The following is a 14,168-nucleotide window of genomic DNA, read 5'->3' on the forward strand; positions in this document are numbered from 1 at the left end:
GTACCTGTCCTAGTAATTAAAAATAGGTTCTGTCCTATTAATTAAAATTTTTATATCCCACCTACTTTTTGTAACTCAAGGTGGCTTTCAATATCAAAATGTAAAACACACAGAATACAATAAAGCCCTCATTAAGCTGCTTCTCAAAACAATGTCAGTAGCTTAAATCCCATTAATAGTGACTGCATACAAAACAGCCTTACGGCATCTCATAAAGATTTCTTAAAATGGTGCCCACCCCATCTTATGAGATAGCCCACCATGAAAGATGGGAACCACTATAGAGAACGAATGTACTCTAGCAGAAAATAAAGCAAACTGCCTTATATTAGGGACCAACCAGAAGCCTTACAGTAGACATTTGATATGCATTTGATTATGTGCCATGTGCTTACAGCATATACATTACCATTCTCTCATGTTGCATTTAAGTACCATGCAAAAGCTAAAGAGCAAATATATACAATATTGTACTAGTATACCAGAAAATCGGCTTTTAAAAAGGCAATTTAGTCTTACATCGTAAACCGAAGAAATTATGTATCTCGCAGATATGGTCGCCGTCTGGGTCTGTAGCAATGAGCTCCATTTCTTTCCGCATATTCTTATAATTGGAACTATTCTTTTGTACCACTCCAATTACAAATATTTCGATGCTGCGGTCATGTGCATGTATGACTACATCCTCCAACTTTTCATCGCGAACGTCGGCTTGCCCATCTGTTATGACAATGGCCACTTTTTTCACCTCCGGTCGGGCCTCCTGGAACATCTCAATGGTTTTGTTGAGAGCGGTAGCTGTGTATGTGCCCTCTCCTAAATAATGCATTTTATCCACAGCGATATTCAGGCAGTCCTGGCTGGTGCATTGTGGCAATGTAGACACCACGTATGCTTTGTGGCTGAAGTTGATTATGCCAACCCGGGCTGCCACTGGATCGACTCGGACTTTGTCAATGGCTGCTTTTACAAAACGTTTGATGAGGTCAAAATTGGCGGGCCCCACGCTTTCAGAGCTGTCAATCACAAATACAAGTTCCAAAGGACTGTCCCTGCAGTCAAACCCACAGCCTGAAATAAAGGGATACACACTTTTATGATAAATTTAAGAGGTCTGGTAACAAATATTCAATGGTTTTCATTCCCAAGCTCCAATATCTGAACTAACCCTTATAAGTGTATAATGTATTTCCCATCCCCATAGACATGAACAGTTTGTGTCCCAAATTTCTGTAACATCTTTAAATTCTGCGGCTCTAGGGTTCCCATAACCCTCAGAAGCAGCTTTTAGTGGGGAATGAAAATTAGAAAAAAAAATTCATACATGTGTACCTATTTGAATCCCAGCCCGACCAATCACATCCCACTTGGAATAACTGTTCCATATTACATATGGTCTTTTTTTTCTGTGTCTAATATTCTCCACTCCACCAACACATGGGGATGTGTGCAAAAGAGTATACCAGGCCTATTTCAGTAATGCATCTTTACTGACAGTGCCAGCAAAAAGGCTAAATTACGCATGTACAAGAGCCCTTTCCAGACACCCAATACCAAACATTTTGTTTGTTACATCGTTTATACATGTATCCAAGGTAGAAGAAACTAAGCAAAAGCAGCCCCAAATGACACACACTAAGCCATCCGTAGTTCTGTTTCTATTGTTCAATAAGCAGAACAAATCCTAAATTTTAGTTTCAATGATAGCTCGATGGTATGTCCCATTGTTAACTGCATGTAAACAGCTTAGCTGCATGTACTCCCACTAGCTGGAGAACGGTTTGGATTCTTTTGTCAAAAACCAATTAATTATTTTCTCCCAAGTGATGAACCTCAAGATGGGACATGGGGTTCTCCTGTAACTACAACTGTTCTCTATTAAATTCCGATGGAGGAAATGCCAGTGTTCAAGAGCAGACTCTATGATATAACATAGAGTCTAGGAGAAACAAAAGTCCTAGAGTGATACTACATCTCCATGAGCTCCCTCCTCTGCTCAAACTCTGCCCTCTCCAGATACCCTAAATCTCCAGGAATTTCCAAACCTGGGGTTCTAGCCTCTCCTTACATAGATCTTACCACATATTTCCATTATGAGCTTGATTATGTCTTCTTTCTGCAACAGAAAGTATCCATTTGAGTTGGCTTTTCATATTTGGAAATACAGTATTAAATCCAAATTTTCAAGGATGGGTTCATGGGGGAGGAGTTTGCTAACTGTGCACATTTGCTTTGCACGACACAAATAATTTAATTTTGTAAACATTTAATACAGATACATTTTCTTATACATATAATAAGATAATAAGGTTCTCATCTGATATGATGCACAACAGAGTTTGTGAGAAGTGATACTTTTTACCAAAAAATGATCTGATATTGTATTTGCTGTCAGGAAATGTGACACAGATGAAGAGCTGACTATTATGCACAGTTATGCCTTCTAAGTCCATTAAGTTCACTAGGCTTAGAGGGGTGCGACTGTGCTCAGGACAGCTCTGGAAAAGATCCAGTGGTGTTATGTTAAGTAAGCTTGTTCCTGTGTTACCTTGCATATCACTTGCATCCTGGCTACTTGCAGGCCTCCAGTCTCTTTTTTGTACCTCATGTGATGTCACTGTGCTGTTCAAAGTGAGCAGGCTTGATCAAAGTGACTATGGGCCCACCCTCAACAAACAACAAGTGCCCGAGCCAACTGCTGAAAGAACACTAGATTGTAGCTTATTATGAAATAATATTATCATCCACTATGGGAACCCCTAATATAAATGCTTCAATAAATAAAAGGAAAGCATTTTAGGCAGTGAGATGTATGGCTTCTCTGTCCTAACTCCTCTAGTTCCAGGCTGGCTTTCTAAGGGCTTATTGGTCAAAGAGGATCTGTTGAATTCTGATGACACAGAGAAGAGGAGGAGGAAGAGGAGGAAAAACAGGACAATTTTGGCTGCCCTATAGGTCATACAATGGGATGGGTAATAGAAATTGGTTCATTGCTTATTTGACAGCAAAGTTCAACTACCACAGTAAAAGCAATGTGACATTTTGCAAGGTACATGATTCATTTGTTTGTTCCTATCAAACCAAAACTGTGATCAAGCAGCAGGGTTGACCTAGGAAAATCATGCTTAGTGCTGTTTGTTTTTCTCTTCACAACAGTTTGGCCAATGTGATAAATGATACTCTGAACAAGGTTCTCCATTCCCAATCTCCTAAACTAGGAGAGCCTCCTCATCCTGGTGGCAGGAAAAGAGAGTGTGGGACATCCCAGTATGCTTCACCTTGTGGCCTCACTCATACCCAGCTCCTGGTGGTGTGCGTGTTTGTGGGGGTGATGGGGCTTACTCTATATCCGTTTTCTTCAGCAACTGCAGCATTCAGCCTGCAACATTAGAAGCAGGTTAGAGCTTCCAAAAGAACCATAGCTACATAAGAAAGACTGATGTTGCTTTAAAACTTTACCACACACAATTTTTTTAAATAGAGCCTATGGTTTGGATTCTCTCCACTTTTCGTTTGTGGAAGAGCTCCTTTTTTCACCAGAAAGGCTAAACCATGGACTATGAGACCCATGTGGACAAAAGCTGTGTGGAACAGCAAGTTCAAACAGAAAGTGGCAAGAATCCAGTCCTACCATTTAATTATAATTAAATCATTGAGATGTACTTACAGTAAGACCAGGTTCACCTTTAGCTCCTAAAAATCCCTAAAAGGTTATAAAAATGAGATCAGTTATTGGTCATAACATTAATTTTGTACAAATTATGTTTACAGATATTAGGACATACCCTTGGTCCTGCAGGTCCAGGTTCCCCAATCTCTCCTTTGTCACCTCTCTTTCCTTGATCCCCTTTATCTCCATATTCTCCCTAATTAAAAAACAAACAAACACACACACATACATGAAATAATGAGAAGACATCCTTTGGTAAAGTCATTTCTCCTAAACTATTCCTCTCAAAAAGATATAAAAAACTCTGGCTTTGCCATGCCAAAGTGTGCTTCTGATCCAGGACCCATTTGGATCACCCTTCACACTGCTGGCCGGTTGTGTCATCTCTCTGCTTCTCTGCTCTCCAGGATTGGTAAATATGTTCCCTGATTCCTTGCAACTCTTTTCCCTTTTGAATTCCCTGTCCGATATTCTGTTAATGTGCCTTATATATGTTTTCTCTATTTCTTTTATTATTTTCTTATAAATAAAGATTGGTTATTATTTTATTACTATCTGTTGTCTGCCTTGAGTTCTAACGGGTTCAATTACCTGGTATACATAGGCATTCAATCCTTTTGCTACATTACCAACCTCTCACAAGCCATTCCCCATGCTAGATGTGTCATTTACGTAACATGTCATAGTCACATTCAATGCAGAACCTGATCGGATTTAGTGTAAAGAGATGTGTTTTGTATAAGCACAGGAACCCTTCTCCTAAGGTTACACTTCTCTTATGGAACTACAGATTATGTGATACTTTGTATTTTGGGGAAAGACAGTTCTTTCCTCAGGTAGCCAGCCTCAGAAACTGCAAACATTATGCAGAATGTGGTTGTACAAATGCCACAGATATCTGTTGGATATCATATATTCTCTGTTCTGTGTTAATGTTATTTTATTCTGTTTACTTGTACTGCAGCATTGGTTCATTGATGATGTGAGCCACTCTGATTACCTTACAACTGGAAATGCAGTTGATGCCTTTTAACAAAAACAGTGACAATAATAAAAACCCACAAATAACTGGCTCAATATGACGGTTGAGAGCCATTTTGCTTCTTAAACCATTATTTTGAGCAGATAATAAAAAATCCAGCTGAAATAATATTTTAGCTGATTTAATAGTAATAAGGTACTTTGGGATACCATTCACTACCTGTCTGAATACAGAGGTGGTCAAGCAAGGGCTATTATACATGGTACTCACAGGATTGTTATGCGACTGTTCTAATAGTGCCATTCTAAGCAAAGGTACAACCTTCTAAAACCATCGACTTCAATGGATTTAGTGGAGTATAACTCAGGTTAGGATGGTGCTATAAGTTTCCTTTTCCTGTGAAGGCTCAGGGCTTAATAAACAACTTATTACTGCGGGGGAAGTGGTGTTTTCAGATCACACTAAATAACCTGGAACAGCTTCACATTTTGCTAGCAATTCAATGACTGCTGTGCAATCTGAAATCCAAATCTTTAGGAGATCACAATCAGACAGAATTCATTTCTCTGTGATACCTAACCTCTCACATAAGATCACAATCAATAGTACTCTTGAAATTGGAAGAGAGTTGTCTGGAACACCCACTGCTTGAAGCAAGTTTTTCTGATTTTTTAAAATCAATATTATCATCTTCTTCAGAAAACTATGCTTCTTGTTTATGATTCTGGTGAATGGGTGGAAGGAATCACTAGCTGTTTTTAAAAATTGACTTCATGCTGAGAATCTATCACATGTCGCCCTTCCTTTCCTCTAAGCAGCAAGCTCAGGTTGGCATACAAGGTTGTCTCTATTTGACCCCCCCTTGAATAGAATTACGCTTGGAAGAAAATGAGTTTTGTGTCTAAGTGGAGACATTAACGAGTTCTCTCCAGTCCTAGGCCCATTATGCACACCTAGATAATGCACTTTCAATGCACTTTAGAAGTAGATTTCCCTGTTCCACTAAGGAAAATCCAACTGTCAAAACACATTGAAAGTGCATTATCCAACATGGAGGAAATGGGCCCTAATGGGCCCTAAAGTAAGCCTCTCTTTAAGATGTAAAATTTGATGTTACAGGATTTTCACACTGATGTTACAGGATGATCACTATAAGTTAATGATCAAGACATCTTATTTTAACATTTAAACTTTATTATTATTATTATTATTATTATTGCAGGCAAGCACAAACTCACCTTAGGGCCAGGAATTCCAAGCCCCATGGAGCCTTTTGATCCTGGCAAACCTTGAACTCCTTGTTCTCCCTGAAAAAAATACAGAATAATACAGAAAACTTTATTTATTTATTTATTTATTCATTCATTCATTCATTCATTCATTCATTCATTCATTCATTCATTCATTTCTAGCCCACCTTCCACCTAAGACTCAAGGCAGATCACAATATACCCCCATAAAAACCCCAATCCCTTAAAACTAGATTTTAAAACATCACAAACATCAAGATGGCTAAAAATCCTCCTGCCTCCCCATAGTCATCCAAAAGGGGATTCACTCAATAATATAGCTTTGCCATTGATCTTTAAAACCCGGCCTCAACCGAAGACCTGGTGAAAGAACTCCATTCTACAGACCCTACAGAACTTTGACTGCTCCCCGTCAGGGCCCTCAGCTCACCTAGGAGCTCATTCCACTAGGTCAGGGACAGGACCGAAAAGGCCCTGGTCCGAGTCAAGGTCAGGCATATCTCTCTGGCGCCAAGGACCACCAACAGATTAGTGCCCGCAGAGCAAAGAGCCCTGTGGGGGGCATTAGCAGACCGAAAGCTTCCCAATCATGACTTGCACTGCAACATTCAACAGACTTAAACTGATATTATTCTGTTATTTAGATTCCTTTTGACAAAAAAACAGACCTCATTCATATATCTATATCTATATCTATATCTATATCTATATCTATATCTATATCTATATAGATATAGATATAGATATAGATATAGATATAGATATAGATATAGATATAGATATAGATATAGATATATATAGATATATATATAGATATATATATAGATATATATATAGATAGATAGATAGATAGATATAGATATAGATATAGATATAGATATAGATATAGATATAGATATAGATATAGATTAGATAGATAGATAGATAGATAGATAGATAGATAGATAGATAGATAAACATATATATATGTGTGTGTGTGTGTGTGTGTGTGTGTGTGTGTGTGTGTGTATGTATGTATGTGTATACACATATATATATATATGGGTTTGTGGATGTAGATTTATTAAACATACAGAAAACTAACATATCACTACCGTGACAGATATTTAGCTTCAACATCAATCGTGGACTGAGTCATTAAATTCAGCTGGATCCCCATTCCCAATCCCTCAGGCTCATTCTGGGACCTTAAGCAGCCATAAAATGTTTCCCCAGCAGCAGTGTTTATTTACTTTGCTCACAGACATGATGATACCTATAATGACAATGTCTCAAATGACAGGAAATAACTAGCTGTTTTAAAATTCTGGCTAGCCAAACCACTGAGCCCTGGAGTTTTAGACACACAAGGAATGCCATAACTGTAGTGTTTGCTTAGCCAAATTTTACAGGACTTGCTGTCCAAATTTTGGAACTCTCTGCAGCAGCAGCAGAACCCACCAACAACGATAGGCATGTTCATAAGCTGAACTTTCATGTTCCTGCCTCCTTTCCTCTCTCTCTCTCTCTCTCTCTCTCTCTCTCTCTCTCTCTCACACACACACACACACACATTCTGAATACACCACATTCTCATTGTCACCACAGTTAGCATTTCTACAGCTGTTTTCAAAGCATTCCACATATATTGGTCTGGGTTCAACTTTTTCGATCGATTTCATCAAATTCCCCTCCTTACTACACACCCAACCACCATGAGGTGCACCGGGCCAAATGCTCCCCCGTGTGGGTGCAGGAAGAGGTGGGGCAACCTGCCACAACTTAAACTCCAGCCTGCAGCCTGTCATGAAACCTCCAGTGTGTAAACAGTCTTAGGGAAGAAAGTTTGTTTCAGTGAGAGAAATATCCTGTTCCAGGGCCCTATAATCCTAACTTGCCTGTGCAGGTTCTGCGAAGGAGAGCTCTGTGTGGTAAAAGAGAAGCCTTGGATCTGTTGTGGTAACCTGACTAGAGAAAGGGGAATTTAAGTTTCCCTTCAGGGTTTATTTAATTTACTTAAGAGCCAGTTTGACTTCATATATTCGTCATACAAATATAACAGTTACATTATTAAATACTTGGTTGTCTGTTAAGTTTTTTTTCATTTCCCCCTGCACTGTTTACTCAAATACCTAAGGAAAAGGTGGTTTCTATTTATCTCACAAATAATTACAGCCTTGGTTTCCAAATAAGATACCCTTAGGGACCACACAATTTATCTGCTGTCAATCCTTTAGTTAAAGCTTCTTTCAGCCAGAGTGGTTGGTTTACAACTTAAGCCAAGGCGGTTTACTATTTAAACTGGAAAATATAAATTAATTTTCTGACCCTTATCTTTAAACAACTGTTATACAAATCAATTGTATAGCTAAGGGAAAATAAGTTATTTTTCAGAAAAAAGCTCCTGTGTAATCATTCTTACCTTACTTCCTTGTGTACCATATCCAGGAGGGCCCTGTGGCCCAGGCAAGCCTTTCTGCCCCATGGCACCCTATTAGAATAGCCCAGGGTAATAGAAGAAAGAAGACATAATAATATGGAGTGAATTCCAAAGTGAAGTAGAATTTCTTGAGGTTGAACAAAACTTTGTGTCCATCTCTACCCATTCCAAATATAAAAGATAAGTCCCCACCTCCAAAAAAAGCCTTTTTATACTATACATATTAACAACAGGATTCATAGGACAGTGGCTGCCAGTCAGTTCAAGCCTTGAGTTCATGTATTTTTCTCGCCCTCTTGCTCGCTACATGTCTGTCCACCCAGTTTCCTTCTTGACTTCAACCATTTCTGCACTGGCTATCTGCCTCAGGTTCAATGCTATTGGGAACTAGGCTTTTTCCTGCTCCCTACAGCACCATGGTACATTCATACACCTCCCAGGATTTTCCCAGGTTTTCTCCAGTCCTTCTCAAACCTGCTTTGCTGTACAGTTTGGGGAAAGATCTCAGTAAAGCCAGAATGGCGGCTCTATGGGTGGGAATGTATGGAGGTGAATGTATGCCCACACAAACATTTCCCTGAATAAAGAAAAATAGCATCACAGGACTAAGGCTTAGCTGACCCCTTCTTTGTGGCATGCTAGTTTTCTATGTATGGGGAAGTTTTTTCCCTATAGAGAAACATGTTAAACCCACCCACTGCCTGCCCCTGCAGCAGCCAGAATGATATATCCAGGAGTTGATTCTCTTGATTAAACAATCTCCAAGTAATGGCAACAGATAAGCACACCTGTATACATCCAGCAAATCAGGCTCCCTGGCTGAGATAGACAGACACAGAGAAAAGTAAACATTTACTTGCAAGATAGCTACCAAACAACTATATTTAAACCCCCTCAACCAAAAAGAAAAGAAAAGAAAAACCCAAGAGGATACTGAGTGTCAGCTGCTTTGAGTATTTTTACTGCAACACAGGGTATCATTAAAAAAAATAAATATCTAAATACAAAAAGGGTAAGAAGTAGACTATGGTGACAACTCTAACTGCATTGGATTTGGGGACAATGTAGAGTTTGCAGACTTCTAGAAGAGACTCTCACTAACCTTTGGCCCAGGTATTCCGATTCCTGGTTGCCCAGAAGGCCCTGGGGGTCCTCTTGTTCCAGGTTCTCCCTAAAAGGAGGGGGAGAAATCCAATATGAGCACTGCAATCATCATTTTATAATGCTGACCTCTAAGGATTTTCTTACCTTTTTCATCCCTTGCCAGCCTTTGTGTATTAAGGACAACATATAATATGGGGTCAACTGAGTACCCCATGCCAATGGCTGAAATAAACCTAGCATTTTCAGTGGAATGAAGCACAGAACACCAAGTATTTTCTGTGGAATGAATAGAAAATGACAGTGCCGAAGCATTGTCCTATTATTTTACTCACCTTTGGTTTGCAAGTATACAAACCAAGCATAGAGCTTGCCTATCTGGGTACACCTCCACCTCAGCGAAGGTCTGCTTGGGGGAGGGATTTTTAGGCCGCCAATCTTCTGTGGCTACAGGGGGCTTAAAGTCCCGGGTATAATACGTTTTATGTGAGGATTTTATGGGGGGGGGGGGGATTGTCATAAGCCATCACGAGTCTTTGGAAAGTGGTGGGATATAAGTTCAATTAACAATAACAATAACAATAATTTCAACTGGGAAAATTTAATATATCATTAATAAATCAAGTTTAATTACACCAGACAGCTTCAAAATATGGCAAAGCAAAAAATAAACCCAATAACAATTAATGTATAATAATTAGTCTGGTAAAATTAATTTCATATCCTAACTTTCCTTACTCTACTGCTTATATCTGCCAAAAGGAGCTTTGACTCTCAAAGGCTGGCGTTGATCTTGAAAGCCCTATATGGTTTGGGACAACCAACCTGAAGGATTGTCTGCTCTGTGAAATACGTCATATTGACTGTAAGCAAGTGGTCAACTGCTATATTGTGTAAGAAAACACAAAGAGCTGGATCCAGGAACTCCCTTCTGCTGAGTGAGGGTGGTTTGCCTCCAATAAAATAAGTGTTCTTTCAGCAATACAAGCCTCATTCCAAGAAATCATGATACTTAACCTAGAGGAAGGTAGTATCTGGATCCAACCCTCTGTGTGTAAAGAAGGAATTCGCCATTGTACATGTGCTACCAGAAGGTGGTGCCAAAGGATTCTAGAACTTCCTCTACTTTAACTTGGTTTTCATAACTCTATGCATTTGTATCTTCAAATCTGCCAAAATTTAGGCTGCAGACCTAGACACAATTATGTTAAAGTTAGCCTCAGACATCATCTCCTGCTTATGTTATATCCAATTTGGGTCATTTAAAAGAATATTGTGGATAAATATTTTTTCCCTTAACAACAGACAGGCCAAAAATGCTTGTAGCTATTAAGGATATGTCAATTTTCTTCTTATTCAGTTTGCTATCATTAGCATATTTTTAGGGAATGTTCCACTCACCTAATTCCCTTCGTATATAATAGGTAGCTATATACTTTACCCCAATTAGCAAGTCTGCCAACCAGAAGCCATTCCTTATACATTTTTCTGTATAATTTTGTGCAACTATGGAGGGGGTACTGTTTGCCCCATCTTTAAATCGCCCGTGGCGCCGCGGGCGCCACGGACTAAATAAATGGTTAAGGGGTTCTAAGGTGGGATTTGTCCGTGATGAGGAAGGGTCCAGATTGGACCCTTCCTCAGGACAGACAATCGGAGGGATCAATCGGCAGGTGCTTCGCGCCTGCCGATTGGTCCCTCTGATTCCCAGCCCCAGCAACTGCGAGCCGCGTGCAGCGCAGCTCGCAGTTGCTCCCTTTCCCGCCGGGCTGAAGCTGCATAATTTGTAATTTGGCCTTAATTTTACATGGGTGCTACTTTGATGAGGGACACAGTAGGTAGAACAAGAGGGGCTTCAGGTATATTTTGGGTCCAGATTTGGCCCAACAGCTTTCCGTAGCTGATTTTTATTATAGAGGTTTCAGAGTAACATTCATTTGCACATATTTTCCTTCGGCTTTTTATCAAAACAATGTGTAATGTACACTGTGATCTTCAATATGAATATTTTAGTGCTTAAGTAAAGGTGAGTACAAAATTAATTTGTACTTAATTAAAGCCCAGCCTTAACATGGCCTTTAATGGAAAGCGTTCTTTAACTCTAATGGGATTCTAAACATAGATTAACAGAAAGTTTTTTGGCACCTTAAAAGCTTATTGTGCCATACATTTTCATGATTAATGAGATTTGTTATTTATATACATATATATACACAACATCTCCCAATGTCCACCTTATGTTTCTGGCTCTTTTGATAAATATACTTATTATTATTATTAACCATTATCGATAAATGGCTGTTTGAACAGCCCAAGGAAATTGAGCTCGTGGGTGGTAACGGTGTAGGACCAATAAAACAGCGAGAAACACCCATCTCTGTGCTGGACTGAAGCCTGAGTTCTTACAGGCCAAGATTTTAGAAAGAGACGCTTCCTGCAGCTGGCTGTGTCTGGACCCTAGGGACCATGTTGGTGGTTTCAGGCTTTGCTCTGTCCTTTATAATTTGAATGCTGGAGTGGGTTGTTCTTGCTGCCGTGGCATGCAGGGCATGGTTTAATTAAAGCCCAGCCTTAACATGGCATTTGCATGCATTTTAGATACAGTTGTGATTATAGCTCAGTCCCCTTTGCCCTTAATGTCTACCCTACACACAACAAGAAGACTGCCTATACTGAGTCCCTCCCACGGGCAGCTTGGCATGAATGAGGCCTTTGTTAACACACAAGCCCTCTCCTTTGCTGTTTGCATGTGCAAGAGATCATGCAGACCAGAACACTGCTCCAATTGAGCTTTAAGGAACATTCCTCAGTAGTGGGATTCCGACATCAGTTGTATGTACATTTATTACTTGGAGGGTCTTTGGTTAAACAAAGCTGTTTTTAAAATACAGTAACATTTTTCATTTAGAGTTGTGAGTTCCTGCATTGTGCAGAGGGTTGGTCTAGATCAGTGGTCCCCAACCTTTTTATCACTGGGGACCACTCAACGCCGGGGACCACTCACCGGGGACCACTCAACGCCTTTTATTGAGGCCCGGTGGGGGGGGGGGGTAGTTTACTCCTCTACTCTCAACCACTGCCCTAGCACTCTCTGATCGCTATGGTAATGTTTAAACATCCCTTCAAAATAAGATACAGACACGCCACAACAATGAAGTGTGTTGTAAAGGGCTGGGGGGGATGAAGTAAAGGGCCGGGGGGGGGAGAAGGTGTCCTTTGGGGCCCACCTCCAATTAGTCGAAGGACCACATGTGGTCTGCGGCCCACAGGTTGGGGATCGCTAGTCTAGATGACCCTGGAGATCCCTTCCAACTCTTTGATTCTATGATTCAGTAAAGTATAGAAAAGAACCGAAGGGCTTTTTTTTTTACTTTCAAGCTATTCATAATAATAAAAATAAACGAACATGAAATCTGCATCACAACATGTTCTAAATGCTTCATAGACATTATCCCAATTATATATTAGCAATATCCTGTAAGTAAAATGCTAAAAAAAACTTTGTATTTATTTCATTACAATTCTGTAATACAAGAACCAACAGGGATTCTGCAAGCAGACCAGTCTATTTTCCAGCAGATGCTTGTGTCCCTCAAAGTTAAAATGCATCCCGTACATGGCACATGTAGGTTGCCAGTTAGTGTCTGGCAACTGGTGGGAGTTGGCAAGCAGGGACATGGATGGCGCCATTGGGCAATGACATGCTATTACTTCAGGGATGAACCAGGAAATGACATCATGCCTTTCAAGGAACTGCTGGAGGGGGAAACAGTTTCCATCAATTTCTAGACTAGAGTGACATCACTCAGTGTTTTCCGTGGAGGTGATATAACATAATCATTCCATCAGCAATTTTCCCCTTCCTGCCAGCTTCCAGAACACCATTAGGCAATGGGAGCTAGCTGAAGCAGATCCCTGGCTTTCTGTCCTTATAAGAACTAACAAGGTGGCTAAGAAATTACATAATATACATAATAAAATCACCTTAAGAACCGGTAAAAGCAACAAACATCATTAAAACTGTTCAAAACAAGCTAAAATCAAACAAAAGCAGCAATTAAAACATTAGGCAGGAAGGGAGCATTACTGAGAGGAAACCAAACCAAATAAAAGTCGTCATCTGATGGCAGAAGATAGCAATAGAAAGAGACAGAAAAGTCTTCCTGGGGAGACAGTTCCTGAGTTTTGGTGCCATGACCATGACCAAGAAGAGCCTCTGCCAGGTTGTCACTCTCCGAAGATGGGGGCACCTGAAGCAAGGCTACAGAAGATGACCACAGTAATCTGGTAAATTCATAAGGTAACAGGTGATCCTTCAAGTATGTTAGTCCCAAACCAACATCACTTTCTAGGCATCCTAGAACTTTACAGTATGATCTAACAATTTCAGAATGCATTGAAATATATGGTTCTTGCTGAGTAAGGACCAGCTGTTTCTTTTGTAAGGAGGGACTGAAGTTAGCCCTGTTTATGATATAATCATTTTAAAAATTACATAGTGGAACAGCAGGGGTACCTTTTGCCCTGGGTCACCTGCTCCTTTCAGACCTCTTGGTCCCTGAGGACCAGGTGCTCCTGGCAGTCCCTAAGAAGAATAAAGGTCAATCAGTTTCACACAACTTCAGCATGTTCAAATAGTGACATTTCTGCCTTAATTTAGGGATCTTTCCCCCCAATGTTTGTATGGTAAAGGGACCATGCCTTCCAAGGTATCAATGGCAAGTTGTTGTCTTTACCAACCAAAGA

At 40.0% G+C, this 14,168-nt stretch overlaps 1 protein-coding gene across 3 annotated transcripts in view; it reads right to left on the reverse strand.

The window, feature by feature from the left end:
* Positions 1-14,168, reverse strand: part of COL28A1 (collagen type XXVIII alpha 1 chain) — a 62,773-nt gene that overhangs the window by 4,109 nt on the left and 44,496 nt on the right. For all 3 annotated transcript variants that reach the window (XM_077304787.1, XM_077304786.1, XM_077304788.1), the window contains exons 25-32: positions 13,939-14,007; positions 9,424-9,492; positions 8,304-8,372; positions 5,891-5,959; positions 3,786-3,866; positions 3,668-3,703; positions 2,080-2,116; positions 520-1,071 (exon numbers count right to left, since the gene is read on the reverse strand). In XM_077304787.1, the coding sequence (XP_077160902.1) occupies positions 520-1,071; positions 2,080-2,116; positions 3,668-3,703; positions 3,786-3,866; positions 5,891-5,959; positions 8,304-8,372; positions 9,424-9,492; positions 13,939-14,007 (982 nt within the window). The remainder of the gene's footprint in view (positions 1-519; positions 1,072-2,079; positions 2,117-3,667; positions 3,704-3,785; positions 3,867-5,890; positions 5,960-8,303; positions 8,373-9,423; positions 9,493-13,938; positions 14,008-14,168) is intronic.

Source organism: Paroedura picta, chromosome 11 (genome assembly GCF_049243985.1).
Source record: "Paroedura picta isolate Pp20150507F chromosome 11, Ppicta_v3.0, whole genome shotgun sequence".
NCBI lineage: Eukaryota > Metazoa > Chordata > Lepidosauria > Squamata > Gekkonidae > Paroedura > Paroedura picta.